The following is a 26,976-nucleotide window of genomic DNA, read 5'->3' as shown; positions in this document are numbered from 1 at the left end:
ACATTTCAGACCGGGCAGGGTCACGCCGGGCTCGTTTTACAAACCGTGCTGGCCACAGAGGTGACAGATCCCGGGGCAGGAAGGCTGAAGGTCCCAGCTCTCTGCAGACAGATTTCGGGGGACCGCCGGGGAGACCCCTTGGAGAACACGGGGAAAGAAAGCAAAGGCCACGCCGCCTGTTTTGCAATTCCTTTAATTTATACAGACTGTCAGCAATGCGTTTCACCCGGGCAGCAGGACGGGGGTCACTGCTCTGCTGCAGACAGGTTCTGATTCTGTCTCCTGCTCTGCCCAATGTAAACCCACAGCCACGAGTGCTTGCACACGCAGAAGACCCACACAGAGCACAAGGATCCCCCGTGCCATGCACACAACTCTTTCTCATGTGATTTTAACCATCCCTGCACGGCCCAGCATTTCAAATCCGGGTTACAATGGTTCTCATTTTTGTTCTGTTTCATTAATACACAAAAACTTCAGATCCACTGTGACAACAGCTACACAACTAACACCCACACAGCACTAACACCCACACACACCACTGCTACACGGAGCTGAGGAGGGCAACAACTCACTCACATCTTGCACGGAAGAAAAAGCAACAGCCACATGGGGAAACACAACTGAAACTCTGCTGCCATGGGGCTGCAGAACCCAGTCTCTGGGTCTCACCAGGGTCCTCAGCACACGTGGCAGCCCACGCCACTGCTGCTGGTGCTGCTGTCACACATTTTCTCCGTGTGCTGTGCCCGCTCAGCCATAGCTGCATTCCTCATCCTGCCCTGATGAGCCTGCCAGGGAATCCACAGCGCAGGAAAGACACGATTACACACCACACTCAGACACCTCATGCACTTGGTATCTTCAGGGGTAAACTTAGGGGACATGAAGATAAACTTAGGGGACACAAAAAGGCTTTTTGATCCAGTGTCACTTGTGAGCTGAGAGCATCAAAGCTCTTGGCTTGGAAATGCCACTGTAAGACTCGAGGGGGCTGCAATAAGTTATTTTCAATATGGGAGGATTACATGCAACTCACACAGGGGGAGAGGGCTAAACACAGCTTAAACAGAGCTTAGGACTGCTCAAGAGGGGACCTCTTATTCATCAAACCTCCCCTCACGGATTGTATCAAAGGAGAAAGGGAGAAACTTGAATCCAGTGCCAGTGTAGAACTTGTTCTGGAACTCAATCCTGCAAGAGGGAAGAGTGGTTGCTGGTTAAAAAGGCAGCTCTCAGATACAAGTCAGTAATTAGCAAGAATTCCATTAAAAGCATGATGATTGACTATAAAATAAATAAAGCTTTAAAGAGGAAACAGTGGTATTGCAGTGTAGGCTATCTTTTGATACAAACTTCACATTTTTGTTTGATTTTTCTGTCGCACAGCAGAGAACTGACCAGCTGCTCTGATCCCACCTCACAGGCAGTAAAAGGGCAATAAAAAGTAAGGTGAAGTCCCCAACTGTGGTATCAGCCAGAGCTCACCTGAAGCACTGAGCACCTCCTGTAAGATGACATTACTAAAGCTCTCATTTTAGTGAGAACAAACCTCACTCACATGATGCTGTGCTCAGACTTCCTCCATCAGCTACTTCTGTACATTTATTTCAGCATATTTAGTTTATCCCCACATGACTATTACTGAGTTAGAGATGTGCCTGCTGAACATTAACTAACTCTTGTTTGCCTGCTTCCCCTAATGAACTCAATTAGAAAAAGAATTATTCTAGAGAACTGCCCAGTGGTCAGCAACTGCCAAATAGGGGAAGAAAAAAATAATCCCATGATTCACAGTAAAAACAAGCAGTGTTCACAAGCCCCTTGAGAAACACTTTCCATTTCATGATCCACTGAAAAACCAAAGTCACTGTAGGAACTGAGTGACAGCAAACTTTAGAGCAATTTAACACAATTCAGAAGTATTTTTATGGAGCATAAAAAGGCAGACACTACTTTATATTTTTTTTTTCCCAAATCAGGAATCACAGCAAACTCAAGAGCTGGCATTGCAGCTGGCAAAAAGTGATTTCCCAGCAGAGTTTAAAAGGGAAACATTCAGAAAAACAGCTTTTTGCTCCTGTATTCTGCTGCCTGTTCATGCAGATACAGACTTCCCTGCAGAGGAATCCCTAGGATGAGCAGGATTTTCCGTGTGGGAGGAAGGGCTCATTGCCAACATGCTCCAGTTTTTCAGGAACCCTGATAATCTCCATGTGACTCAGTAACTATTCTGTGAGCAAAGGGAAATAAGAGGCAGAGGGTTTGGTATCTGACTCACAGAACCCGCTGTAAATGAAATTTTAACCCTGATGATTAACTGCTCCAGCTGGCCCTGACATCTGGAAGCTCCTTTTGGACACAACTGGATGCTTGCAGCTCCAGGAGAGGCTGTTGTAAAGCTAGGGAACTAGTGAAAAAGTTTATTTCACCAAATGTATTGCTGCACTGAAGGCAAGCTCTAGCTCATGACCTTTACAAAATAAAATAAAATTCTGGCAAGCAGGTGGGGAGCTGGGCTCACCACTCCCATGCCTGGATGGCTCTCAGCACAGAGCATTCCCCTGAGCTGTGGCCTGCTCCTGGGACATATTCTAAAAAGAACAGCTTCCAATTCCAAATCAAGCCTAAAAGTGATCCTAAGATCAGTAAAAGCAGTTAACAGCACAACGTGGAGCACACCTCTGACACCCACACCTCCAATCTTGGCAGCACTTGGTGCTCCCCCCATCTCAGAACGCCCCAGAAAAGCCCAACCTGATGAAAGAATGCACATGTTCTGAAAAAGCACAAAATAAATCTTCATTTGGGACTGATAGGCAGAGCACATGGAACAATCTGTGCTTTTTTTTTTCCTCCTCCTTTCCAGGAAGGCTGAACCACCCACACCTTCAGCATTCCTGATAGACAACTCTTCTCCCACAGCCAGAAAATCCCATCTGCTCCTCCCAGGACAGCTGTATTTGACACCCCTCCACCCCTGCCTCCTAAAAAGGGAACACCTACCATTGGAAACATCCTGATTTTGCATTCAGAGCAAAAAGGAATGTTCACAGCATGTTCTTTTGAACAGCTGCAGGTGCCTTCCCCTCCGCACTGATAACACAAATCCCATAAACCCAAAATAATTTCAGATTATTTCTAGTCTGAAATATTGCCTTAAACTTGCTTTTCGGGCACTAAACTCAAACAGATTTTCTCTGGGAGAAGGTATATTAGAGCTTTACAACTCTTGAGACATATTTTCTGGGAAAATATGAGTGCTTCAGTTGTGCAGCTCTGCAGCACTGGTGATCCCTGTGCTGCTGCTCAGCTGGGGTGTCTCTGCCACTTCAGAGACACACATTTTCCCTTGACACATTTCCAAACAATTTTTCATCACCCTTGGGACGTAGCCTGGCATGTGAAAAGCCACCACTGGGCTGAGCTGTATTCTCCAGTTCATGTTTGTTCCAGGTTCTCTGTGAGTGGAATCTCCAAGTGCAGTTTGTGGTTATTAACACAGGACAGGAGACTCCAGACAAACTTTCTTATCTTAGCCCATCCCCTTGGGGAAAAAAACAAAACAAAACACAAAACAAACACAGAGTCTGCCAAGAAGAAAAGCTGTTCAGATCTGCTCATGTTCTGAAATGTTCCACACAACACTGACATCCAGAGGAGCAAGGCTTTGGAAATCCACTAATCCACAAGGAACTGTGGGTCAGAAACCCCACGCAGGGAGGCAGAGCACTGCCCAGGCTGCTGGCAGGGTCTGCAGGGCTCCCTCTCTCCTCTCACTGATGCAATGGGGGGAACAGTGACAGTGGGATGAGGAAACACCAATCAGGCAGCAAGAAGTTCTCAAGTGACTGGCACGAAGATTTCTAGGCTGGATGCCAGGAAAAACAGCAGCAGCAGCATCCAGCAGCCATTTTCCACAGCACTCCCCCTGGGCACAAGATGGCTTCACCTCCCCACCCCAGGGGCAGCTCCACTTGTGCTACACAGACCCAGGCATTTGGGACACTCCAGCTTGCATCCCCCAAGCTGTCAACAGAGCAAAAGGATAAAGTTTTCCTTCCCCAGAAGCAGAGGAAAAGGGCAAAAAGGCTGATTTTCTATTTTTTCTTTTTCATTTTTCCTTTTTTTTTTTTCTTTTAGAGATACTGGATTCCTTTTTCACATACAGAACTACTTTTACAAAGTGCTCACAATCTTTTCCTCCCATTTAAGCAAGACAAGTTATTCATTCAAGTTCCTCTGACCTACCAGGAAAGAAATTTCCTTAAGAGATGGCAGCAACCACTCCAGAGGAGAGGTACAGATATACCCTACTCCACTTCAGGCTGAGAAGAACCCTAGGTGAGCAAACCCCACTATTCTCCTTTGATCCCTCAGCTTTCCTCTGTAAGAATCAGTACAATTTTCTGGAAGATTTGATTTCTCCATGGTCCAGTTTTCATGCTGTGAAGAGATTTGAAGTTTCTACAGTAACTCACCAGTGCAAACGAAGGGCATGGAGGAAAGCAGAGAGCCCCTCCATGATCAGGAGAATTGCTACTGTCAGGGTAGCAAAAGCAGCGAAGACAAAGAAGAGGACAAAGGCTCCACCCAGACTCCTCACGCTGAGGCCAATGTGGATCACCATGGTCCAGAGCACCTCCGAGAGCTCTGCCAGGAGAAAGGGGAGGAGAGAGCTGATGGTAGGACACTCAGCAAGCAGGGAAGGCTGTGAAGTGTATTTAGAAAGCAAAAACTGAGGTCAAGTAAACTCCCACTGCAACGAGGTGGGAAACTTCAGAGGGACAGAGCTTGTGCAGCCAAGCACATCAGGACATTGCCTCAGGGCAGAGTCCTTGCTCAGCAGCTCTTTGTCCAGTGCTTTCAACTCCATCCCTCCCTCCTAAACCCTGACAGCTTTCAGCAGAGTGCTGTGCAGGTGGACACTGGTGTTTAGGCTTAAAGAGTCCCAGCTAAGGCACACACAGCTCTGTCCTCCAGCAATGCCTAATGGTGAGCTCCTGGCATTCCTGCCTCTCCCCTGCTGCCTGCTCAGGGTGATCTGACCCACGGATCCCATCCTCCATCCCATAAGGAACACTCACGTGCATGGGCTAAGCTGAGAGCCCAGAGCCTCAAGTAGGAGGCAGTGTTGGAAATGCAGCCCAGGCAGTACTCGATGGTGTGGATGGCCTGGTACACCACGGTGTCACCAAAGTCAAACTGCAGAGAGAGCACAGAGAGTGAGGAGCCACAGCCTGGCCAGGCAGGGGCTGCCTGGTGGGGACAAGGAGCACACGACCTGCTGCTATGAGCACAGACATTGTGTTTGGAGTTAAAACACTGATACTGTCTTCTCCTGGTTCAGAAGTCAGTCTTAGCAATGAAAAAAAAAAGAATTTTCTGGTCTTGCTTGGTTTTGCAGAAGGAGAGCTCACTGCTGCAGCTTGAATATTTCTGTTTTCACATTCTGTTGTCTGAAAGCCATGGGCTCTGCCAGGAAAAGACTGCTCAGCAACAACACAGTACCCATATGAACTCACTGGTAAACTGTATGTACCTCTATGAAAAAGGAGACAGTATTCCAAGTCAATACTGCCTACATGCCTTTGCTACAGGATCAACAAGAACATTTTGCAAGATGCAATCTTGCCCTTTTGAAAGCAAAAATAATGCACAAAGCAATCTTGAAAAAGTCCCATCTGCTCACCACTTACTGCATAGTCTCTGTGTCTTGGTAATTTTTTGAAATAATAACAGAAGAACTTAGAAGAACTCAGAAGGAAGCCTGCCATGTAGGGCAGTTTCTTATTTTGCAGCTTGGGAAAGCAGTCCCTATTAATCCATGCTTCAGAAACTGCTCATATTTAAGTTAGGAGAACATGATGTTTTAAATACATCAAGTGACTAATGTTCTGAGCACGCACAGCAAGCTATTTATAGCCTGATTTCTCCCCTAGTATAATCCAGGGCAATAAATACTTCCAACAATTAAGTTAAACTAGCTGTCAAAGCCTAATTCTTTCTCCACAGAATATGGACTGCAAAGTTCTTTCCTAAATCCTGCTGCAGTGGGCACCACCACCTCCCCACACGTGGGGAGTCAGCGTGCAGCAAATGGAACGTGATAAATATTTACACAATGACAATTTGCAGCCCTGTGCAACTGCTGGAGTTAGCACTATGCTGGGGAGTGGTAGAATCAGCAGGATTGCTGTGGCACACTGCTGACTGCCAACAATCAGTGCTCTCCTGAAAATTTCAGATAGTTTGGGGAAAAAAAAAAAAATAAATCTCTCGATCTCTAAACAGTTTGTTGCAGTGCAGAATTACCAAAGACACAACGTAAGGCAAACAAGACTTCTTCAGAAGTTTAAAAGCAAAAGCTTTTCAGTTTCAGAATTCTAGCTTCCCAGGTAAACTAAGATCTGCAGACAGGGGGTATGACAAACAAGCTGTAGAGATGAAGTAATTAAAGGTCTGTTAATGGGCAAGTATGTGTGAAGAATTAAAAATGGCCTGTAATGTGTAAATAATGGGATCTTCTGTAAAATAGGATGTTGTGACATAACATGTTTAACTCAGTGTGTGTTTTACACCAATGGGAAATGGCCCAGATACACATGAAGGCAAAGCTGGCTGTAGTCTTACCACCTCATCCTCTGTAGGCTTGAAAACATAAGTTTACATTTAGTGCAGCACCTTGATCACAACATTAGTCATGAACACATTCAGTAATTCCCTCCTAAACATGACACAGCAAAGCAGGAACATGTCACATGCACTATGGAGATAAGATACCCCTGCAGAACTGTTCAGAGGCATCAGAATACACCCAACTATGTGAGATCGACTCCTTTTTCTTCCCTACTAGAGGTAAGGCAAAGCAATTAATATTACACCCAACAATCAAAATGAATATAAAAGCAAAACTTCAGTGCTGCAGAAATGCAGCCCCTGGAGCCTGTCTGACTGCACCCCCAGTGTGCCACCCCCCACTCTTTAATAGGGACAGGCCCACATTTCCCTTTGTGTGCAAATTATACAGCTTCTGCTGGAGTTCTGGAAGTGACCTAGAGATAACACTTCACTGAAAACGTGGTGATTTAAAGAGCTCAGAGATCAGGACACAGGCAAAATGCTCACACCCTCTGCCACGGAGTGCACGGCCCTGAGAGCAAGGGTGGCAGCTCCTTACCTCCTCCCCCTCCTCGGAATGGGTGGACAGTTGGTCATGCTGGATGATCTCAGCATCTTCCTCAGTTGGTCCATTGCCCACCCGGATCCCACCAAAGTTGTGTGTTCCCTAACACGGGCAGAAAAAAGAAAAAGCAAAGTGTTGTTTGTGGTTTCCTGCAGGAGCGTTGTGTTTCTTACGACTCCACGTGCAGCAGCAGCTCACAGAAGAAAACAAAATATTAAGTATTAAGGCCCAGGTTAAGCCAACTGTACAATTCTATTTCCCAGCTTGGAAAGGAAAGATGCTGATTCCTGCTAGGGCTGGGAAAAAAAAGCCTGTCTGAATGAGTAATTGATACATTCCTACAAAGTTATTGCAACCCCAGTAAAATAAAAGGCACACCTATCAAGTGGACATTTGCTGGCACTGACATGCAACAGACCAAGGTTTTGCCCTGCAGCTGTTGGAGGAAGCACTGAAACATGCTGCTGTTGTGAACAAAACAAGTCACATGGCAGCAACTCAAAGCAGGACAGGCTGACACAAAGACATCTGCAGACATTTGCTCCCACCAGCCCTACGTGCACCAAGAGCACCCGTGTGGGGGAATCACACTCCCCCTTGCTCCTAAATCCTGCTTTCTGCAAACAGTCCCTGCTACAGACACTATTTCTGACCCTCAGCCATAACTCCAAACAAAAAAGAATAATCTGCAAATGGAGTTGAACCTTTGACAGTCAGGTGCTCCTCTCCCTTGTCATCACTGCACAGGTACCATATGATTTCTGGCAGGCTTCCTCCTCCATACCCTCCTACCACCAAGGAAGGGTGCACAAACCTGCTGATCACCTGGCAGTGCTCTCCAGCACAGCTTTTCCTGTGTCATAAATGCATATTGGACAATGAAGGCATTTCCTGTGCATCACTACAGGCAGAAAATGCTCATGACTGATCTGGTGGACTGTGAGTTCAGGCTTGCAAGTCTGACTCACCTAGAGAAGGCAAAGTGAAATGCCAGGGATGGAAAGCAAAGCCTTGCCCTCAGCTTTACCACTGTGCTGGGTCATCTGTGATGTGGAATGGGAACTCGAAGAAGTAAGGCTGCAGAAATTTTGGGGTGATTATGCAAACCACAGAGGCTCAAGGTCCTATGACCCAGCAGACGGTTCCAGTGGAATGGCTGCTCCATCTTCTTCTAACTAAACTGTGCTTAGAACCCTGCTTTTATTCTGTGCTGAACTACAAATCTCCCCAAAGTGCCTGCTGTGAATTAAAGATTTTGTCTGTCTTCTAAAAATTAGATAGGCTTTATGGTCTAAAAACAGAAATCAAAAGCAAAAAAAACACCTCAATTGTGAGGCAATGCTTTCATTAGTATTTTCAGCATCTTTGAAACATTGCAAGTTCCTGATGACTGGTACCAGTACTCTATTCATGCATTTCTGCACTTTGGCAGGTTTTCCCTCACACTCAACTTGTATCCATGCTCTGTGACCTATCCAATCTAAACAGAAGCATTTACTTTGTACTTCTAAGCACACCTCACACAAAGACCTTCCCTCACATCTCCTGGTACTGAGATGCACTTAACACACTGAAAGGATTATGCACAAAAGATCCATTCTAATTTCTGACATTTCCATGAGGCTACTGAAAATGTCATGATAGAAATGCTGGCCAACAGCTAAGAGGTGTCTCAGAATGCCTTTGACAAGGGAAGAGCACAAAGTGCTTCACGTGGCCTGTGGGATTTAAGCTTCCTTGTCAGGCAGCATTCACAGCTAAAACCAACTTGAAATGCAGAGCACTGAGGAAGGGACAAAGTTGTGGGAGCTGCAGCAACCTTAGCTCTGCTGGAAAAGCCTTAGCAGTAAAGGGTTGTCTACAGGCTTAGACACAAATAATAATAATTAAAAAATCATTACTGAGAGGCTTAGTTGTGCACAACCATTTTATAGCAGTTTCCAGTCTAAGTGTCACCATGGGCACAGGTGTCAAAGGTTCAGTCATGACCAACATGAAGTTGTTGGGAAGTTGTAACATAAGTAATGGTGTTTGGGAACACATAATGCAAACAGGAACGCTTCCCTGAGAAGAATCCTCATCTGTCTTATACAAATACATAAGAAAAGGAAAAAAGGGGAACTTAACCTGGGGAGATGTGGTAGAAATGTATTCTCGTGCTGCTCTGCAGGCTTTGATTTCAGCAGCACTCTGCAAAGAAGTGTCTCTGCAGTCTGGGCACACAAAACTATTATCCTTCAGCCTGGTAGTTCTTCCAGAACGTATCGGGTTTTGCTGAACTTTGCTCTTTCCAAGAGAAAAGCCTTTTTCACCCTAAAGGTGCAGTTGTCATTCCCTTAGGAAACTCATAGAGATAGATTCCACGCTCTCTTGATAATTAGATAGAAAGCCAGCTCCCCATCTTTAAATCCATCAGGTGATTTTTATAAAGCCACTCACTGTTGCAGGCGCTGCTGCCTCTAGTGCCTGCTCGTTCGGGACTGTGCTGACCTGGGCCTCCACGGGCTGCCCTTCCTGATAGTGAATGGAAGAAGAGAAAGGGAGGAGGAAGAAAACAAAAAGAGAAAGGGAGACGAATGGAGGGGACATGGGAGGATGAAAGATGGTCAGAGAAGGGAGAGGGAATGTCTTTAACTGAACTGATCTTCGACTCACTTTACATCCTAAAAGCTGTCTGCCAGACATGCAGGGAGAATTTTCAAATCATCTCAGTGCAACATGTGCCAGGTTCCTGCATTTTATATAAAGACACTTTACAGTGCAGCTGGAAACCTAGAGAGCACCCCGGGAGACAACCTTGCACAAACTCACTGCATAGGTCTATTTTTTTTTTTTCCTTTTAACTTGTTTTTTACCATCCAAACTGCTTTAACAAAGCTGGCTGATAACTCTGCCACCCAATTAACCACACATCTCTGCTTTTAGTCAGCCAAGAGAAAGCACAGAAGTGCATCCAGCAACCAGTTAAGACAGTGTTCCTAAACCAGCTGATAAAGCCCAAGCCAGACACATTGTTTTTATCATTACCAATATACAGGGTTTTTAAAAGCAGGTTTGATGCTGAGATCTGAGAAGCAAGCAGGCAATACTCTCTCTCCAGTAAAACCCACCTGCCTTTATGCCTAGGAATACACAAAAAGTGTTTTATGGGTCACAATGCAGAGCAGACCTATCCAAGATCAGGACAGAGAACAGAGCTCTCCAACAGTAATCAGTTTTCATAATGAAAATAGAAGAAGTAGCCACCCACCAAGTGCTTTCTCCTCAAATACTGATGGCGTAGAACCAGGGGTTTGGCTACCAGCATCCATGGCACACACAGCAATGCCACCACCACCAGGAAGCACTGGAACCCTGCCTGTAAAAGAAACAAGTCTCAGATGATGCAGTGGCAGCCCAGCACACACACACAGAGCCAAGCAGCAGGGCTCACACAGCACCAACCACTCAGCTCTCAGGGTAAGTGGACACTTCCCCATCTCTCTTCCTGCAGCACAAGGTGCCCTGCACCAGGTGCTCCAACTGACTGTGTGCAGCATTTAATGCTGCTGGTAGTTTAGATTAAGGAAAAATCTGAAAGATTCTGCAGGGAATGACAGTTTGGCAGATGTCTGGTAGTGCTGGGATGAAATAGTGTTTAATGTCTAAGCTAAACTTAGAGAAAACAGTTTCACATTGGATTTCACAATTATTTTAAGGTCAATGAAAGACTCTAAGACCACAGAGTATCTTCAATCTTAAACAAAAGCACCCACCTGCCCTTTATAAAGCATCTTATTGCTGGTATCACTATAGGAGAACAGAAACATGTTGATAAAGTGTATTAAAAGGCTTGGTGCCTCCTTGGACGTGTGAGCATCATAGGCTGTCCACTTATAGAAAATGAGAATAACAAGGTATCCAAACAGTGATGACATGAAAATCATTTCTGGAATAAATCCAAGGTATATGTTCAGTGGCTTCTTAAAATAGCTAGAGGAAAAAAAAAGAATTGAACATTACATGTGGTTAAGTAATTAGACATAATGTAGAGCAGAAACTTTTAATGAGAACATGAAAAGCATCTTGAAACCAAACTGCAGGGACTCAGCATTTCACCAAGAGCTGGGGCTTAGAGACAGCAATGGTTTGACCTGCACAGAACAACTGCACTGCTCCCTCCACCCAACTACCTCCTGTATCTCAGACTTTACACCCAAAAAGGATCCTCCCAGCCATGAGAAAGTGCAAAGTGCTTACATGTGGTTGAGCAGACTCAATGTGACACCAAAGAGCATGTGGATAATGCCAAGAATCACAGACATTTTCATCTTAAATGAGTTGAGGAAGGCCAGTTTATTGGTGGCTATGTTCCAGATCTGTGAAAAACAACACCCAATCAGTGAGGTAACAAGCACAAGGGAAAGAGAGGAGAATGATAATGGTCACCCTTAAGCTAAACAGTATTAACCACCCAGGAAGTATGAGGCTGCAGAAGTAGCTGGTTTTGTTTTGTTTTGTTTTTTAAATATCATTGGTCACAAGGGTATCTTTTGGGGAAATGAGCAGACAAGCTTTTCTGCTAGGAGCATTGTCTTACAGCAAACCACCAGAGCAGGAACCAAGCCTTGCTTGTTTTTATAGTAGGCAAAAGCTGTAGGAAAAAGGGGGCTGTATCCTTGACAGAACAAAAAAAATTATTATCCACTTAAATGAACAATTACACAGAGTTCTGATTTTCTGCACTTCCTCTTTAGTGTGTCAGATATTCCAACCAACATTAGGAGTTATTGGTGCAGGTAGTTATAAAATGACACAACTGGAAACTTATATTTCCAAGACTGACTGAAAAAAAAAACCACTTTACCCAAGGTAAAAAGATAACTTCATAAAGTGTTTTGCAAATCTAACCAGATTTGATAAAAACACTGCAGGTCAGAGAGGGTGAGGAAGAAGCCTTAAATAGCCCTGAAAACAAGTCTCTCTATCCTGACTCCAGTGCCTCAGTTGGAACAGAATTAATTTCATTTTTCAGGAGTATTTCCAACGTTTAAAAAGTTTGCTATGGAAATCTTTCAGAGTAAACTAGACAGGGACTTTTCTTGACACAGGGGGTGTTCTTAAAGGACAGCAGAGGAAGGAAAAGCTCTCACCGGGTCAATGCCAAAGGGGTAGGGTCCCCCAAACACCCCTGCAATAGCAGGGTTCAGCTGCAGCAGAGGAGTAGTCTCAACCACGGCATCTCTGTTTGGGTATAAGTAGATTATAGACACATTAACAGAAGCAACACTGTCCTCTTTCTGTAAAAACAACATTCCCCCCTTGGGAGAGCAAGGAACATCTCAAACCGAGAGAACTTTTAAGGTTCCTGAGTGGTCCTGGAGATTTTCCATATGGAAACTAAACCTGAACTTCGACTCGTTACTTGGTGTCACAAGGAATAAAGCAGCAGGGGACAGGAATCTTGTTATGTCTCTGAGGAGAAAGGTGCTAAACTGCATCTTTACTTGAAGCTTGAGAGATACCACATGTACACCCCTCTTCAGTTTCTACTTGAGCCTGAGCTGGGAAGTTTTTGTTTTCCTGAGCTGGGAGGACAATGGGGGAAAAGACAAATCCCCTGCCTGTCCCTGTCACTCTTTGGCCTGTCCCTGTCACTCTTTGGCCTGTCTCTGTCACTCTTTATTTAAAAGTCATCAACTATTTGCTCACGTCCAGTTGCCTCGTGGTGAGAACATGGGACGGACACTCCAGGATGAACCAAAGAGATTGAGAGATTTGGAGAAGCAGTCGTTGTAGATGAGGCCTGTGTATGTGGAAAAGATCCCCATCAGCAGAATGATGTATCGACCACTAAAAACCATGTTGAACATCTGGTATTAAAAACAAACAAACAAACAAACACAAAAAGGAACAAAATACAGCCCATGAGAACAAGAGAAGTCTCTCATAAAGACAAAATATCAGCAATATGGAGTGAAAAATCCAAGTTTCTATTTCCCCAGGGCAGGAATTAAGGGTGCAAGAGCAGAAAGGGAAGGATGTGAGCAACCCAACTGCTTTGTTTTACATTCAAAGCCCATCATGATCTGCCCCTTTACCTCATTGTCACTCTTCTGGGACAGAATACGACTTTCCCTGAGCACCATCCAGACAGCAATCAGAGTCATCAGGATCCCATGGCCAAAATCTCCAAACATCACAGCAAATAGAAATGGGAAGGTAATGATGGTATATGGTGCTGCAAGAGACAAGATGACACTGTGGTACCCTGTCTTTGAGTAAGCCCAGATTCACCACAATTTATGCAATTTAACAGTATAATTCCCAAGCTCCTCCTCTACTTCTGAAAGGTGTCAAGGACTCCATTAGAAATTTTCAGAAAGGGCAAACAATACAAACAACATGATGAAAAAAACTGAGACAAATGTCTTGGGACTTCTACAAGTATGAATTTACCTGGATTTATTTCCCTGTATGTTCCAATGCCATAAGCATCAACAATGTTTTGAAAGCCACAAGTAAACTTGTTAGTTTTGTTGTATGTTGGTGGGGTCTGGTTGGTTTGCATCCTGTTTAAAATAGATGGAACAGTGGATCCACTGTGCTCCTGTTAAAAAAAACAAAAGAGGGAAAAAAAAAAAAATGATTAGAAAACCCACCCTGAGAGCACTGGAGGACAGAGTACAACACCATGTCCTCATTAGCATTTGTAAAACAACAAGCTTGCATTTTTGTAGTGTCTGCACAATGAGAAATATACTTGAGCAGCTGAGGAAGGCTGCCAAGTTTCCACTGCTCTCTGCTTTGTATAGCAGGAGAAGAAGCACTTGTAGTGAGGATGGGCATTGTCTGATGAGGCCAGACAAGAAAACTCATGCAAAAGTTTGTTTGTTTTTTTTAAAACAGTGAGTGAAAGGACTTTGAGACACCCAGCTCTGTCTGAGCAGAGGGTGAGAGCCTGACAATGTCCTGAAGAGCTCCTCTGGGTGAATTCCATGATACTCCCAAACAGCAGGACCACAAAGCACAGCCAGGTTCACTGAATGTTCTAAAGGACTCATACACAGGAAAATGCCAACAGAGCCTTTTCCTGAGCTTTAAACTTTGCATAATGTATTTGTTACAAAGATTATCTATAAGCCATGATTCCTTCATGTTAAATAATGTTAAATAAGTCCTCCCTGAGGACTCAAACAGCCTGAAGGGACGGATGGTTTTCAGGGTCTAGCAGTTTGGAAAAACCCATGAATCCATGAGTGCTGCTCACTCACAGTGCCTCTCCTGAGAGCAAACTGGATGGAATCGAGGTCAGCAACAGGACACCAGACTTCAGCAATCAAGCACTTCTGTGTCACATCGATGTTGCAGAGGTTCAGGGTGTGGTAGATGGCCTTCATCTTCCTCACTTTGATGAACCAGACCCGGATGTTTTTAGCAGCTGCCTGCAAAACCCTCTGGCGATGATCCTCTGTTTGGTTCAGCACCTTTCATGGGGGAGCAGGATAAAGGTGAGGAGAATTTACTGACTGAAACTCAAAGTGTACAGAAGTGCACAGTGAAATCTGACCCACCAGAGGATGGATGGATGAACCCTATGAGCCCTTTCCCCCATCCCACACACGAGACTGCCACATGCCTGCAGGACCTGCTTTACTCTCAGTATGAATTAGTTCTGCTAAAAGGTTTTCAGGCTTCCTTCCAGGGACACTTTTTGACTGCTTTCCTCCTCCAGCTCCAAGGTCAGTGGATATTTCAAACAATGAACTGCTCAGAGCTCACGGAGAACATTTTTTCCTCCACCCAGGTTAAAAGAGCAGAGTTCTACCAGTGTGGTGTACACTGCCTTAAGAAAACACACAAAGACTACAATGAAAGATTTTTTTAAATGAAGGGAAAAGGAGAAAGTGTTTTCTACTGAGGGTGTTTTCCAAGTGGAACAAATCTAAGTCATGCCAAGTCGACTTCCAGACTGGAAAGTCTTAGACTCAAGGGAAACTGAGGACACAGGGCACATGCAGCTTTGAATCCTACCAGTTAAATTGCTTCTGATTTCTTGTCTACTTTAAAATTGCTGAACAGCTGCACTACACAACTCCCAGTCCAAATTCAACTGTTTTTCCTCTCAGTTTCTGAACTTGTTCTTATTTTTTGTCTTAAATCCCAGTTTTTTTCTGCATTTAACATACTGCCTTTCTTCCTTGAAGCAAGCATCAACTGTTTCAGAGCTGGAACTCAGCAGATCAGTGTGCTGATTACTTTTTACCAACACTCAGGATGCTGCAAAAGAGATCAGCTGTAAAGAAGAAGCTTTTCAGGACAGCACAAATATGAAAGATAGGAAGATAGTTCTTGCAGATAAATACAAGCATGTTCTCAGAGTTGGAAAACATGGTCTCTCCATGCACATTCCTCTCTGCTCTCTAGCATGCACTTCTCTCTGGATACTGTACTTAAATGTATATATTTTTAACTGCTTGCCCCCCCAGAAAGATCAGACCACCCCACCATCCTAAACCCTGACAGAGAAAACAACTGAGCAGTCTCCAAATCACTTTCTTGCACTCTTGAGCTGCTGGTCTCAACCTAACAGGAGCTGAAAACATGGCCATCTAATAGGGCTAAAAACTCTCCTGTTTTGGGAGGATCCAAAGGTGTTTTCAATGACATCATTAAAGAAAAAAGGGCATTGACTCCAGTTATGTTACCATCTGAAGATCATCAATTCTGGTATTGACACCAGAAGCCATTTCCTTCCGTTCCTGGGGTGTCTCTGGGCATGGGTAGAGGGAGGCACGGAACCTGAAAGACATGGGAGCCACTTCAGTGCCAGGGATGGAACGGACACAAACCTGTTAACTGAGCACAGAAGTACAGCAAGAGCTGCCTTAAGAGAAGTTTCTGATCAGCAAAGACTGCCAAGCAGAGTGTCAGTCTCTAAATCAAACGGGTCCTGCAGCCCTCTTTAGGCCAAAACAGATGGTGAATGCTTAAGAAAATGGAAGTGGGAGAAAATCCTCTGTTCCCTGCACTGACCATGACTCAAAGGCACTGTCACAAAGTTGATGAGCCCAGCCCAGGGTGCTGCTGTCATGCCAGTGCAACTGCTGCTGGAGGCAGCTGCCCTTGGGTCTCCCCTGTGGGGATATCCCCCTGACACTGCACTGGGTCCTCCTGGGAGGTCAGCACTTGAACTCCCTTGTTTTTAGGCATTCTTTAGCACAGTAGTCATCTACTTTGAGCATTACAGTCTTGGGGTGTGGCTAGCTTGACTGCACAATATCTTTCAGCTACTTCAGATACATTTTATTTGCTGTCAAAATTTGTACACCTGCAGTCACTGTGACATTAGCTGATGTCAGTGGGTTTCACAGATTTGGGAACTGTCCAAGTGCAAGACATTCATACCCTTCACAGATCTTCTTGACTCTGTTCTTCAGCTGGTCACCTTGGAAGAATATGATAAACACTGACTTGTGCACATAATCCCCCTAGAAGAGAATAAAGAGCACACTGTAATAGCTCAGTTATAGACAGAAATTAGCAAATTACAGCAGAGTTCTACTTCCCCTTCATCTGGCTCTGTCCATACAGAGCTCATATCTGCACAGTGAGCTACTGTACTTGTGTTTACTGAAGCAAAACTTTCTAGATTATCTACTATCTACTATAAGTCACCCAATAAATGGGAAAACCTGAGAAGAGCTCCAAAAGAACAGAGGCACAATTAAGTATTTATCAGCTCTCAGTGCACTCAGCTCACCTACAGAATTAAGAAAATAACCTAAGGAGTGAATGAAAACAAAATGAAGCAGGAGCTTAGCAACTCTGAATCGCCAGAGAGGCCAAGAGCACATTCTTTGTACAGCTGTTTTCATGTTGGTGACCAGGTCCCCTTTCCTGCATTTGTTGACAAGTTATTGTTCTACCTTACTTAGGAAACTTTAACGTAATGTTTCATGAATAATTACATTAGGTGTAACCTCAATTTAAGGAAGTGTTGCACAATAAGAACAAAGTCTCTCCTAGCAGGCAGATAATTGAACAGGCCAACTACCAGCAGTTGGTGGGAGAAGAGGATAAGTCAGCCCCACATGAGAAACACAGGAGCCTCAACTCTTCTACCTTGGCTCCAGTGCAGCCCACATGCAGCCTCACTTTTCACTGGTTTAGAGAAAGAGTTCCCTAAGTTTGGGCATTGTCCCTCGATTTGAGGAAAGAAGACAAATTTAAATTACTGGTTAGCATATGAAGAAAACAGAAAAATCCAAGTTCAGAGTGAATATGCTACAGATGCTACACTGCTAATGTCCAGAAGGGGATTCCTACTGATTCAAAACTGCATGCAGGAAATGCAGTTTGTGCCAGGGAAGCACCTCTGCCCTACTGCAGTCCAAATTCTGAGTTGTTTTCCCCTGCTTCCCACAGCATATCATCTATCCTGCTACTTTTGTTTTATGAAAAGAGACAAAACATTTAAATGTCACCAAAGCCTCGGGGGCTGCCAGTCCGTTCTGCGAAGGGACGCGACAGCAACGTGTGACTGCACAGACCTCTCTGAGGGTCTACACAAAAATCCTTTTACACATCTGAGGCTGCTGCTGCTGCCCAAAACAGTTCCTTTTACCGTCACAGGATCCTCCAGGGGGTTCTCAATTTCTGCCTGGCGCAGGAACACGTTCCCTCGGCACACCCTCCACAGCATCCGCTCAAAGGTGGGGATTCGCTCCCGGTTGATCACACCGGCCACAAACCTGGAAAGGGGCAGCAGAAAAATGAGTTCTGCACCTGAAGGAACACAGAGCCTAACACCCAAAACCCCCCCATGGCAGCTGGAGTGGTTGAAAGCTATGGAAATGTAACTCTGAAATAAGTTCTTTAGGCAAAAGGCTCCCAGGAAACACAGAGAGCGGCACAGCAAAAGCAGCTGCACTGCAGAAGCTGAGGCTTCCAACAGAATGAGGTTATCTATGAAAAATAAATAAATCCCTGGTTAAAGCAGAAAGAAGTGCATTTAGACATGCAGTTTCTATGCCTGCTGGTCTTCATTTCAGTCGGTTCCTGGTGTGTTACAGGGCAAGGATGACAGCAGTCACTGCTACCACTGACTGCGCTCCAGGCAGGCGCCTCAGAACCTCACTGGTTCAGACCCTGAGTCCAGATAAGGAGTGACACATGGACAAGGACAGCCTGGAAGCAGCCAATGAAGAGGATAGAGAAATATGGTGATTTTTCATCAAAGCTCTAAGAGTTCACCATGCCTGGAAAAGCAACCAGAACAAACGTAAAACACTTTTGGGCAGCGAGAAACGAGCAAAGGCCAAACATGAACTGGGAAGTTGATGTGCACAGGAGGAGAGCAGAGACCAAGGGCTAGTGTGAGGTCAGCCTTCAGCTTCAGCACTCAAATCGCAGCAGATGCCACAGGAAGAACTTAAAAACAACACAGGAGAGAAGGAAACACAAACTGCCATTACCCGAGTCGCAGCGGGGCTCCTCTTCCCATCTCACTTGGTTCCAGGAGTGAAGAGGATTCCTCCAACAAGTCTGGATCCGCCATCTGCTGATGATGCAATTCAGCCTGAATTCACAAATCAATTAATATCTAATGAAACTAGTTAGTGGCATGCAGGGAACGAGGAACCAGGAAGATAGTTTGGGGAGACAAAAAAAGAAAAAGGAAGAAGAAAAGAAAAAGAAACGAACAGCAGAAAGAGGAATTTGGTGACAGAGAAGAGAGCAAGAATCACACGAAGAAGGAGAAAAACAAGAGGAAAAGTGAAATGGCTCAGCAAAGCTTCCAAACAAGAAAGGTCTGAAGGTTGTTGCAACAGAACAAATGGGCTATGGGTTATATAAGTCTGAAGAAAGGCAGAATTCAACAAAATGTATCAAGTTTTAATTACAAGTGATGTTCCCAAGAACCATTTCTCAATGGCACACACCAGAGTGACACACCTTACTCTCCTCTTTCCTTAGCTCTTACATGGAGAAACAGGTGAAGGCAGACACCAGCTCCCTCCTGCATGACTTGTGCCTCTCCTGTGTGCTAAAGGAGCAGAAGTCATTTCCAGGATGTGCCTGGGAAGCTGCACATGGAGCAGCCCAGGAGACTCAGAGGAAGAACGATGCCCAGGGAACTCTTCCACAGACACTTCCACTGGCCTCAGGGCAGCTCACAGGTTCTCAGGATCACCACCCTAGAAGCAGCCATCCCAGACCCACATATCCTGCTTTATTTATTATCCTGCTGTGCTCCAGAGCATGGGCAACACCTCCCTCACTTGGGAACTGGGTGACCAGAGGGTGATGTTGGTGTAGACGCTGAGCCAGAAGCAGCAACAAAACCTCCAAGTACTGGATGATGATTTCTTTACTGGCTTTACAAAGTTCTTCCTCCACACACAATACTTAGAGCTGAAAACCACATTTGCTCATTAAAATATTAATTATTAAAGGTATTTATTCTGATTCACTAGGTTTAGTGAATCTGATCTGATCAGAATCTGATTCTGATTATTATTGTCAGACACACAAGATGCACTGCTGACAATGCTGCTTGCTTTTTCACTAGCCAGGTCTTTAAAAAAGGACACAGATTTACACTGCCCTTCACTGCAACTGCTTTTGAGGCTAAAATTCTTGGGAATATAGCTTGTAAGTGTCAGCAATTCCAGTCAGGAAGGATGTTCAAACCACATCCTCTTGTGGTTGGTCTTCGTACTTTCTTCAATCTTGGGTCACAATTACTTCTACCTCTGCAGCTTATATAATGGAATGACAAAAATCACAGGTTGTCTGCACAAGCTGAGGGTCAAACTCTACCCCCTGTGACAGGCAGGAGTTCTGCCCCACAGAGCTACCCAGGCAACCTTCTCAAAGAAGGTAGAGTTGGACCCTGGAACACAGAACACAGAGTGCACACAGAGCACAGCCTTGCAAAAGTCTGAAGTTAAGTGACTCAGCCACAGCTTCTTTATTTGTGCAGTAGTTGCATCATAATTGTAGTGAGAAACTGCAACATTTCACTTGCATGTCATAAAAAAAAAGATTTATCACAAGGAAAAAAAGTTTTTTGCAAGGCAGACAGCAAGTGCAGCTCAATTGCTTGCACACACTTGCTGAGAGATGTTACAGAAGTGAGGGAGCCCTCAATTTGGTCTGGAAAGCCAAGGTGAGGAATTTCTGGTCCTTTTGACTTGAAGGCAACTTTTGCAACCTCAAAAAGGGAATGAAAGTTTTTGTTTCATAAAGAACTCAACCAGAATAGGGAAGTTTGGTACCCCAAACCACACAGACCAAACATACCAGTGATTATTTGGTATCTAGATTTCAGGATGTTGACAAACAATAAGAAGTTACAGTTTTAAGAGGCTTGTATTGTATTTATCAGTAACCAAAACACTGATAATTCTTATGAGGAACAACACATTTTTTGCATATGAAACACACAAAAAAAGGATAGCACAGGTGAAAACTTTGGATCCACATCACTGAGTAATTCTTAAAAATGTTTGGTATGAGCTCTGACCCTTTTGGGCTCTGCCTCCTTTGTTCAGGACGTTGTACAAAGCAAAGTCCTGCACAGGGGTTGAAATTATAAAATAAATCAGCTTAGAATAAATTTGGATTAGACCAGTTTTACTAAACAAAAAGTTTCCTACACAAGGATGATCTGCATAATAAAACCCTGTGTTCTTTAAATTAATCTCTCAATTACTTGGATTTGATGATTACACCACTTCTAGAAAGGAAACAGCATAGCAAGACCAGCCCTCATTCTGGAAAGACAACTAAAGCAGTGTTACAGGACTTAACAAAAATAAATAAAAAAAAAAGACTATGTGGGTAAAGGAACTGTCCTGCTACAGAGCAGAAAATCAAGACTCTAGGAAATTTACTCTGAATCAGAGTTTTCACCAGCAGTGAGTGGAATATCAGTTATTGTGAAGTACTTTGGCTGGTCAGGGTTGGAAAAACTCAAGCATTTGCTTATCAGTAATTAGAATACAGATTAAATGGATCAAAATTGCTTGTTGTTCACCCAGGTCACCACCTTTCATCTCAAGCCTTGCTAAAAGGTTTGTTTTCCCTCCTCTGGATTACAGCCCTGCTCTGTAACAGCTCTGGGCTGATGCACACCATGCCATACAATTCAAGCCCCTTCCAGATCACAAGAAAATCAAAAATCACATCACAAGAACTAAAAAGGATCCATTTCCCCATCTATCTTATTAACCCAGTCCCCAGACAGGAATGACGGATGCAAAACAAACAGAAAAAAGCAGATGGCAAGAAGAGTTTAGAGGAAAGAAAGACAGGGGACTGCATGCCATTAACCATTACTTTTCCAGTCTTCTTTTACGCTCACACTCTAGGCAAAACTTTCAGAGAAATGTCTCCAGCTCTTACTGCTCTTCATAAGCAAAGACAAGAAGACTGAGAAAAGGAGCATAATCATCAACATGGTGTGTTGGAACAAGAAATGGCTCCTTGACTGCAGTGGCCACAAGAAGAACAAGTGGAAAGGGCTGCCTGTCCTCCCCCCACCCCACGCAGCAAAGGCCAGCAGGAAGTCCCTTGGGTAGTGAGCCATTCCTTGTGCAACTCATTACTGTGAATAACACAATCTTAATTACAAGTTATTGAAGTCATCAAGTGTTGAAGGCACTGTGCAAACAACAGCATGAAGGGAGGTGTTCACTGCTTTGGGACAGTGAGACTGAGGGAGGCTCAGGGGTCCTGGCCCCATCTCCTGGGTGCAGTGTGAACTGAGAGAGTCTGAAATTTGTGACACATTTTCATTTTTTTCACTGACCCTCACACATGAGCTGTTCAGCTTCCCTTCTCATGGAGCAGCACATTTTATTGGTCATGTTTGGGTCACAGAAAAGTTATCAAACAAGGGCAGGAACCTATCTAAACTTTCTGTGGCCAGCTGGTTGAAGTCTGGCACGAGTTCCCTCCTGTGGGTGATCTGCCACAGGCTGCTCCAGCAGAAAACTAATTTTGATCTTTAAATTTGGTATGATCAGGCTTGATTTGAAGACAAGCAGCAGGCAGCTCTCACCAGAGGACAGTGATGAACAAGGAAGCACACAGCACTGGCTGTACTTGTTTTTCCTCAGTGTTGTCAGAGCAGGCAGGCAGTGGCACCTCAGTGACAGATTTTCTGGTCAGTGCTGTTTGAGATCCGTGCACATGAACATTCAACACTTGAAGATGAGACCTTTGTACTGAACCCAACCCCATGACTGATCACACCAGCACTGACTTAAGACTTGTGTTGGCACAGGAACAACCTTAATGCCTGAGCAGGCAACAGGCTCTGACAAAACCCCAAAAAACCCCAAACAGTTGGATAAACAGCCTGAAGCCTGCAGGAGCCCAGCTCGACCTGATCACAGCCCTTGACCAGGGCAGAGGCCACATCTGTTGAGAAGTCTTTGATCAAATCCTTGGATTAGGGGAAACAGGACATGTACTCAGTAAAAACATGTCCTCAGCTGTTCTGAAAACCAAACAGGGGCTATTTGAGACAACTCCATAGGCTTTGAGATATTTCAGCTTCACAACAAAGGATGATGTCCTCTCCCATACAGGGTTTGCATCATGAATAACACCAGAGAAGCTCTATTCAGGCCAGCTGCCAGCTTCTGGTATTTAACAAAATGCTGAAGATTTTCAGTGGCAGCCTTGCCCCAGAACTTACTGCTGAAATCCTCAGGGTTTGATCAAAGGCTCAAATAAATGAATTAAAATATATTACTTCAAGTAGACTTTATATTCAGACCCTAAGAAGAAACCTTCATATAACATTTCAGAGGCTGAGGAGGTATTGGGCTTCATTTCAATCCCTCTGTGTCTGTTTTATCAGCACAGGCACCACAGACACTCACCCACTCAAGAAAGTGCTCATGGCAGACCATGGTCTGTTGATGTGCTTCAAAACCTACTATCATCTTAATTACTTTACATAATTTTTAGACAAACCACTGCTTAATTAAAAAAAATAAAACCAAAACCAAACCAACATCATAAGAGGTAGATCATGGGTAGCTTTGTGAAGTGCATGAAAAATGGAAAATAACTCGAGAAGCTCTCTTAAACAAATCATAAGAATGACCCTGCTGTCTGAATTGGCAAATAAAAATATATTTGAGAGTAAAAATGGTGATAATTTGTGGGAGAGGAACCAGCTCCCCAAAGGGTTAACCCGCCCCGGTATTCTGACCTCATCAAAAAACTGCTGAGTTTTACGCAGTATAAACTTTAATTCTGTCAGCTCCAAGAAGTTTCTTTTCAGAGCCTCCTGGTTGGTGTTGATTTCTTTAAGCTCATTTTCAATTTTCTCAAAGTTTGCCTGTAAGACAGGAAAAGAAGGGAGCAGAACTGTTGAGTCTGTCAAAGCAAGAGAGGAGGAGAGATCAACCCCCCCCCGACCTGCAGTGACACAAACTGGCTCACAGACCCCCAGCTGGGACCCTCCTCAGGCAACACAAAACTTTCCAGGCTCTGCCAGTCTCTCATAAACTGGGTTTACATGCTGCTCAAGTCATTAAACCCCCTCATAAATGTGAATGCTGACCCCCCCACCAAATTCCAGCAGTTTTTGGCTCATTTAAAATGGGTGAAATTCCTTCTGAGTGCTTCCACTGCTGCCTGTGTTTGCATCAATGCAGAAGCAAAACAATGTTTGGGAATCAAATCAAACTCTTGGTAGAGTCTGAGGTGACAAGTGACAGCTGGGGACAGTGGCACCTCAGCCACTACACTCCATGGGTATCTACCAGGGGAGCTCATTTCTGCTGCTTCCATCTAGAGTCAAATCCTCCTGGAATCTTCACACACATCATTACCTCCAAGTCAATCATGTCACGTGGAAAAGGCACCTCTGGGTTTTCACCAGTGTCCATGATGGGGATATTTGCTTTTTTAATCTCCTTCTCAACAAACCCTGCAAGAGACAGCGTTGGTTAATGTTAACTTGGGGTCAAACTCTCACCAGAACCACCCCCAGCCCAATTAGCAGCTGAGAACTCCTTCCCCTCCTATTCCAAACCCCTCTTGTTTGGTTAAAGGGATCTTTGGGCAGGAAGCTCAGGCCTGACTGGTGACACCCAGCACAAGGCACCTGCACTGGTGGGGTCAGCACTCTGCAGCCTCAAGCTGGGGGGATTTTTCTGTCAAAACTGCAGGGTTGGGGCCACACAAACCCCCGAGACACGTACTCAGCTTTCGGTCCATCTCCTCACACCTCCGCACCTCATTGACGAACTTGCGCTGGAAAACGTTCACGTCCGGGTTCAGCTGCAGGGAGAGACCTTTCCTTAGCACACCCCCGGCACGGCCCGGAGCATCCCCGGAGGCGGGGTACCGGCAGGGGCTCCCGGGGCCCGGTACTCACGTCGCGGAACTGGACCTTCCCCAGTTCGCCCAGCTCGCTGACACAGCAATACGCGGCCTCGGACTGGAGGAACAGCTGGGCCAGGGTCATCTCCTCGCTGCGGAACAGCTCCCCCATGGCGACACCGGGCCCGCCGCGGGCTCTGGGGAGAAGAACCGTGAGGGCGCAGCACCGGCCCGAAGCCCAGGTTGGGACCGGACCAGAGGGACAACCGGCTCGCTGGGCCCTCCCCGCCTCTACCCTCGACAGCCCCGCCTCAGGCTGCCGATGTCGCGATCTCCGGTCCAGGCCCCGTTCCCCCGCCCGTTCCCGCCGCGTTACCCGCCCGCTCCCGCCGCTCCGCAGCCACCGACACCAGACCCGGCCCGGCTCCCGGCAGTGACGTCAGGGCGCACGCGCTGTCACGCGGACACGTCTCCTAGCGACGGCTGCAGCCCGGCGTGCGCGGAGCGGAAGTGACGGCACAAGGAGGAGGGAGGGGGCTGGACAGTGACGTCACGTCTTCGCCTGTGGCATCATCGGAGGCGCCGTGAGGCGGGCAGTGACGTCGGTGGCGGGGCGGCTGAGGCGGGAAGTCAGTCAGTCAGACAGTCAGACAGACAGTGTCAGTCAGTCATAGAATCACAGAATCCTGGAATGGGCTGGGTTGGAAGGGACCTCAGAGATCATCAAGTCCAAACCTTGATCCACTCCCACTGCAGTTCCCAGCCCATGGCACTCAGTGCCACATCCAGGCTCTTTGGAAAGATCTCCAGACACGGAGAATCCACTCCTTCCCTGGGCAGCCCATTCCAATGCCTGATCACCCTCTCCAGAAAGAAATTCTTTCTCATCTCCAACCTAAACCTCCCCTGGCACAACTTGAGACCCTGCCCTCTTGTCTTGCTGAGAGTTGCCTGGGGAAAGAGCCCAACCCCCCCCTGGCTACACCCAGTCAGTGCCAGTCAGCCCTGGAAATAACCAAACCCTCCGGAAAAGGCTCTTTCAGGAAGAAATGGCACAGGAAAGAAAACTCTGGTTTTTTTTTAAGTGTGTGACATCACAGGGACAGCGAATCCCCCGCGATCCTCCTGCCCCCCATCTGCTGCAGTGATGGCTCTGGGGGATGCTGTGTGGAGCCCGGGAGGGTCTGGGGGAGTCCGGGGTGATCTGGGGAGTCCAGGAGGGTTCTGGGGGGTTCTGGAGGAGCCCAGTGCAGCAGTTGTGGTTTTATTTCCCAGCCTGTGGTGCTGTCTGGCCCCTGCAGGATGTGCAGAGTGTGAATCTCTTCCAAAGAGGGAAGGGTCAGTCCTTCCCTGCTGGACAGGCTCTCTGCAGCCCCAACCTGTGAGGTCTTCAAGGCAGAACTGTCTGGGGAGTTGGGGTCCCTCAACTGGGCCAAGAGAGGTGGCAGTGACAAAGGTGTCACTCAAGGTCACTCTGAAGATCTGGGGTTTCTTCTTCACAGACCTGGACTTGGCTCTGGGTTGGGGCAGGAAGTTTGGGGTGGCACCTGGATATCCTCTAAGGCACCGAGGTGCTGGTGGCTCCATGAGGTGTAAACTGCATCAGATTGTGAATCGCTTTGTGTCCGCACTGAGGTTAAAAGTTAGCAGAGTAAGGATGATGATTTCTTCCCCATCCTTTTCAAAGCAATACTTGTGCTGTTACCTTGTGAAACTATTAGTATTTTATTTACTGATAAAGCCTTATGCAACACCACAGATTTGGGCAGTGCTTCCAAGTAGTTTTTTGTGTGGCTTGTGCTGAAACACTCCCTGCCCGTGGAAGTCCCGTTCCAGATTTGTGGAAGGATGGGAGGATGGCAGAGCTGTGAGGTGGGACTGCCCAGTGACCTCGCTTCAGGAGTGAGTTCTGCTCCTTCCTGTGTTAAATCTGCACAGAGAGATGCAGTGCACAGTGTGAGTGCCACGAGTGGGGATGCTCTGTGTGTTCACACCTGTGGGAGTCTGCATGTGCATGATGTGCTGTAACTGCACAACCCAAGGCACAGACTTTTGTTCAAGTATTGAACACCAGGCTCTGTTGTCCCTAAAGACAAGCTGGCTGTTGGCAAACATTCTGCCTGTTCCAGCTGAGCTTTGCTGTGGGCTGTTGTTGGAGTCAGCCTCCCTTTGATGTATCCAGCTGTGCCCAGATGGGATCACTTTTTTTTCCAGCAGCTTCCTGAGCTGCTCACTCAAGGCTTTTTGTTTTTTCCTCTCATTACTTATTATGCCTTTAGAGTTATGCTAAAGGAGAGGTGGCTGCAGTCCCAGAGCTTTGCATTCCTCCCCGTGCTCTGCCTGTGTTTGCAGGCAGAGCCATCGCCTCCCCTCCAGCTATTTTAATCATTTCAGAAAGGGTGGGTCAGCAGGCATTTGGCAGCGGGCTCCTTTTTATACAGCTGAGGTGGAGTCAGCCA

The 26,976-nt window shown here is 45.8% G+C and overlaps 1 protein-coding gene across 4 annotated transcripts; it reads right to left on the bottom strand.

The window, feature by feature from the left end:
- Positions 1 to 179: 179 nt before the first annotated feature.
- ATP6V0A1 (ATPase H+ transporting V0 subunit a1) lies at positions 180 to 24,988 on the bottom strand. Of its 4 annotated transcripts, none has more exons than XM_030466060.1 (21): positions 24,894 to 24,988; positions 24,573 to 24,714; positions 24,397 to 24,475; positions 24,025 to 24,122; positions 23,400 to 23,528; positions 18,643 to 18,746; positions 17,793 to 17,919; positions 16,574 to 16,656; positions 15,874 to 15,967; positions 14,440 to 14,652; positions 13,625 to 13,775; positions 13,267 to 13,406; positions 12,878 to 13,038; positions 12,319 to 12,409; positions 11,426 to 11,544; positions 10,942 to 11,158; positions 10,437 to 10,544; positions 7,181 to 7,288; positions 5,088 to 5,205; positions 4,482 to 4,653; positions 180 to 1,194 (listed from the first exon to the last, which is right to left on the bottom strand). In XM_030466060.1, exons 2-21 carry the CDS (start codon positions 24,687 to 24,689, stop codon positions 1,101 to 1,103), a joined length of 2,523 nt encoding a protein of 840 aa, XP_030321920.1. In that variant the 5' UTR covers positions 24,690 to 24,714; positions 24,894 to 24,988; the 3' UTR covers positions 180 to 1,100. The 4 variants fall into 4 exon arrangements, with proteins under 4 accessions (XP_030321920.1, XP_030321922.1, XP_030321919.1 ...); XM_030466062.1 differs by lacking the exon at positions 24,894 to 24,988 and adding an exon at positions 9,626 to 9,700 and having other exon boundaries at positions 24,573 to 24,793; XM_030466061.1 differs by having other exon boundaries at positions 185 to 1,194; positions 18,643 to 18,725; positions 24,894 to 24,987.
- Between the last annotated feature and the right edge of the window lie 1,988 nt (positions 24,989 to 26,976).

Source organism: Calypte anna, chromosome 27 (assembly GCF_003957555.1).
Source record: "Calypte anna isolate BGI_N300 chromosome 27, bCalAnn1_v1.p, whole genome shotgun sequence".
In the NCBI taxonomy this organism is placed as follows: Eukaryota; Metazoa; Chordata; class Aves; order Apodiformes; family Trochilidae; genus Calypte; species Calypte anna.
The sequence above is the reverse complement of the archived record's forward strand: the minus strand, read 5'-3'. Positions and strand labels throughout refer to the sequence as shown.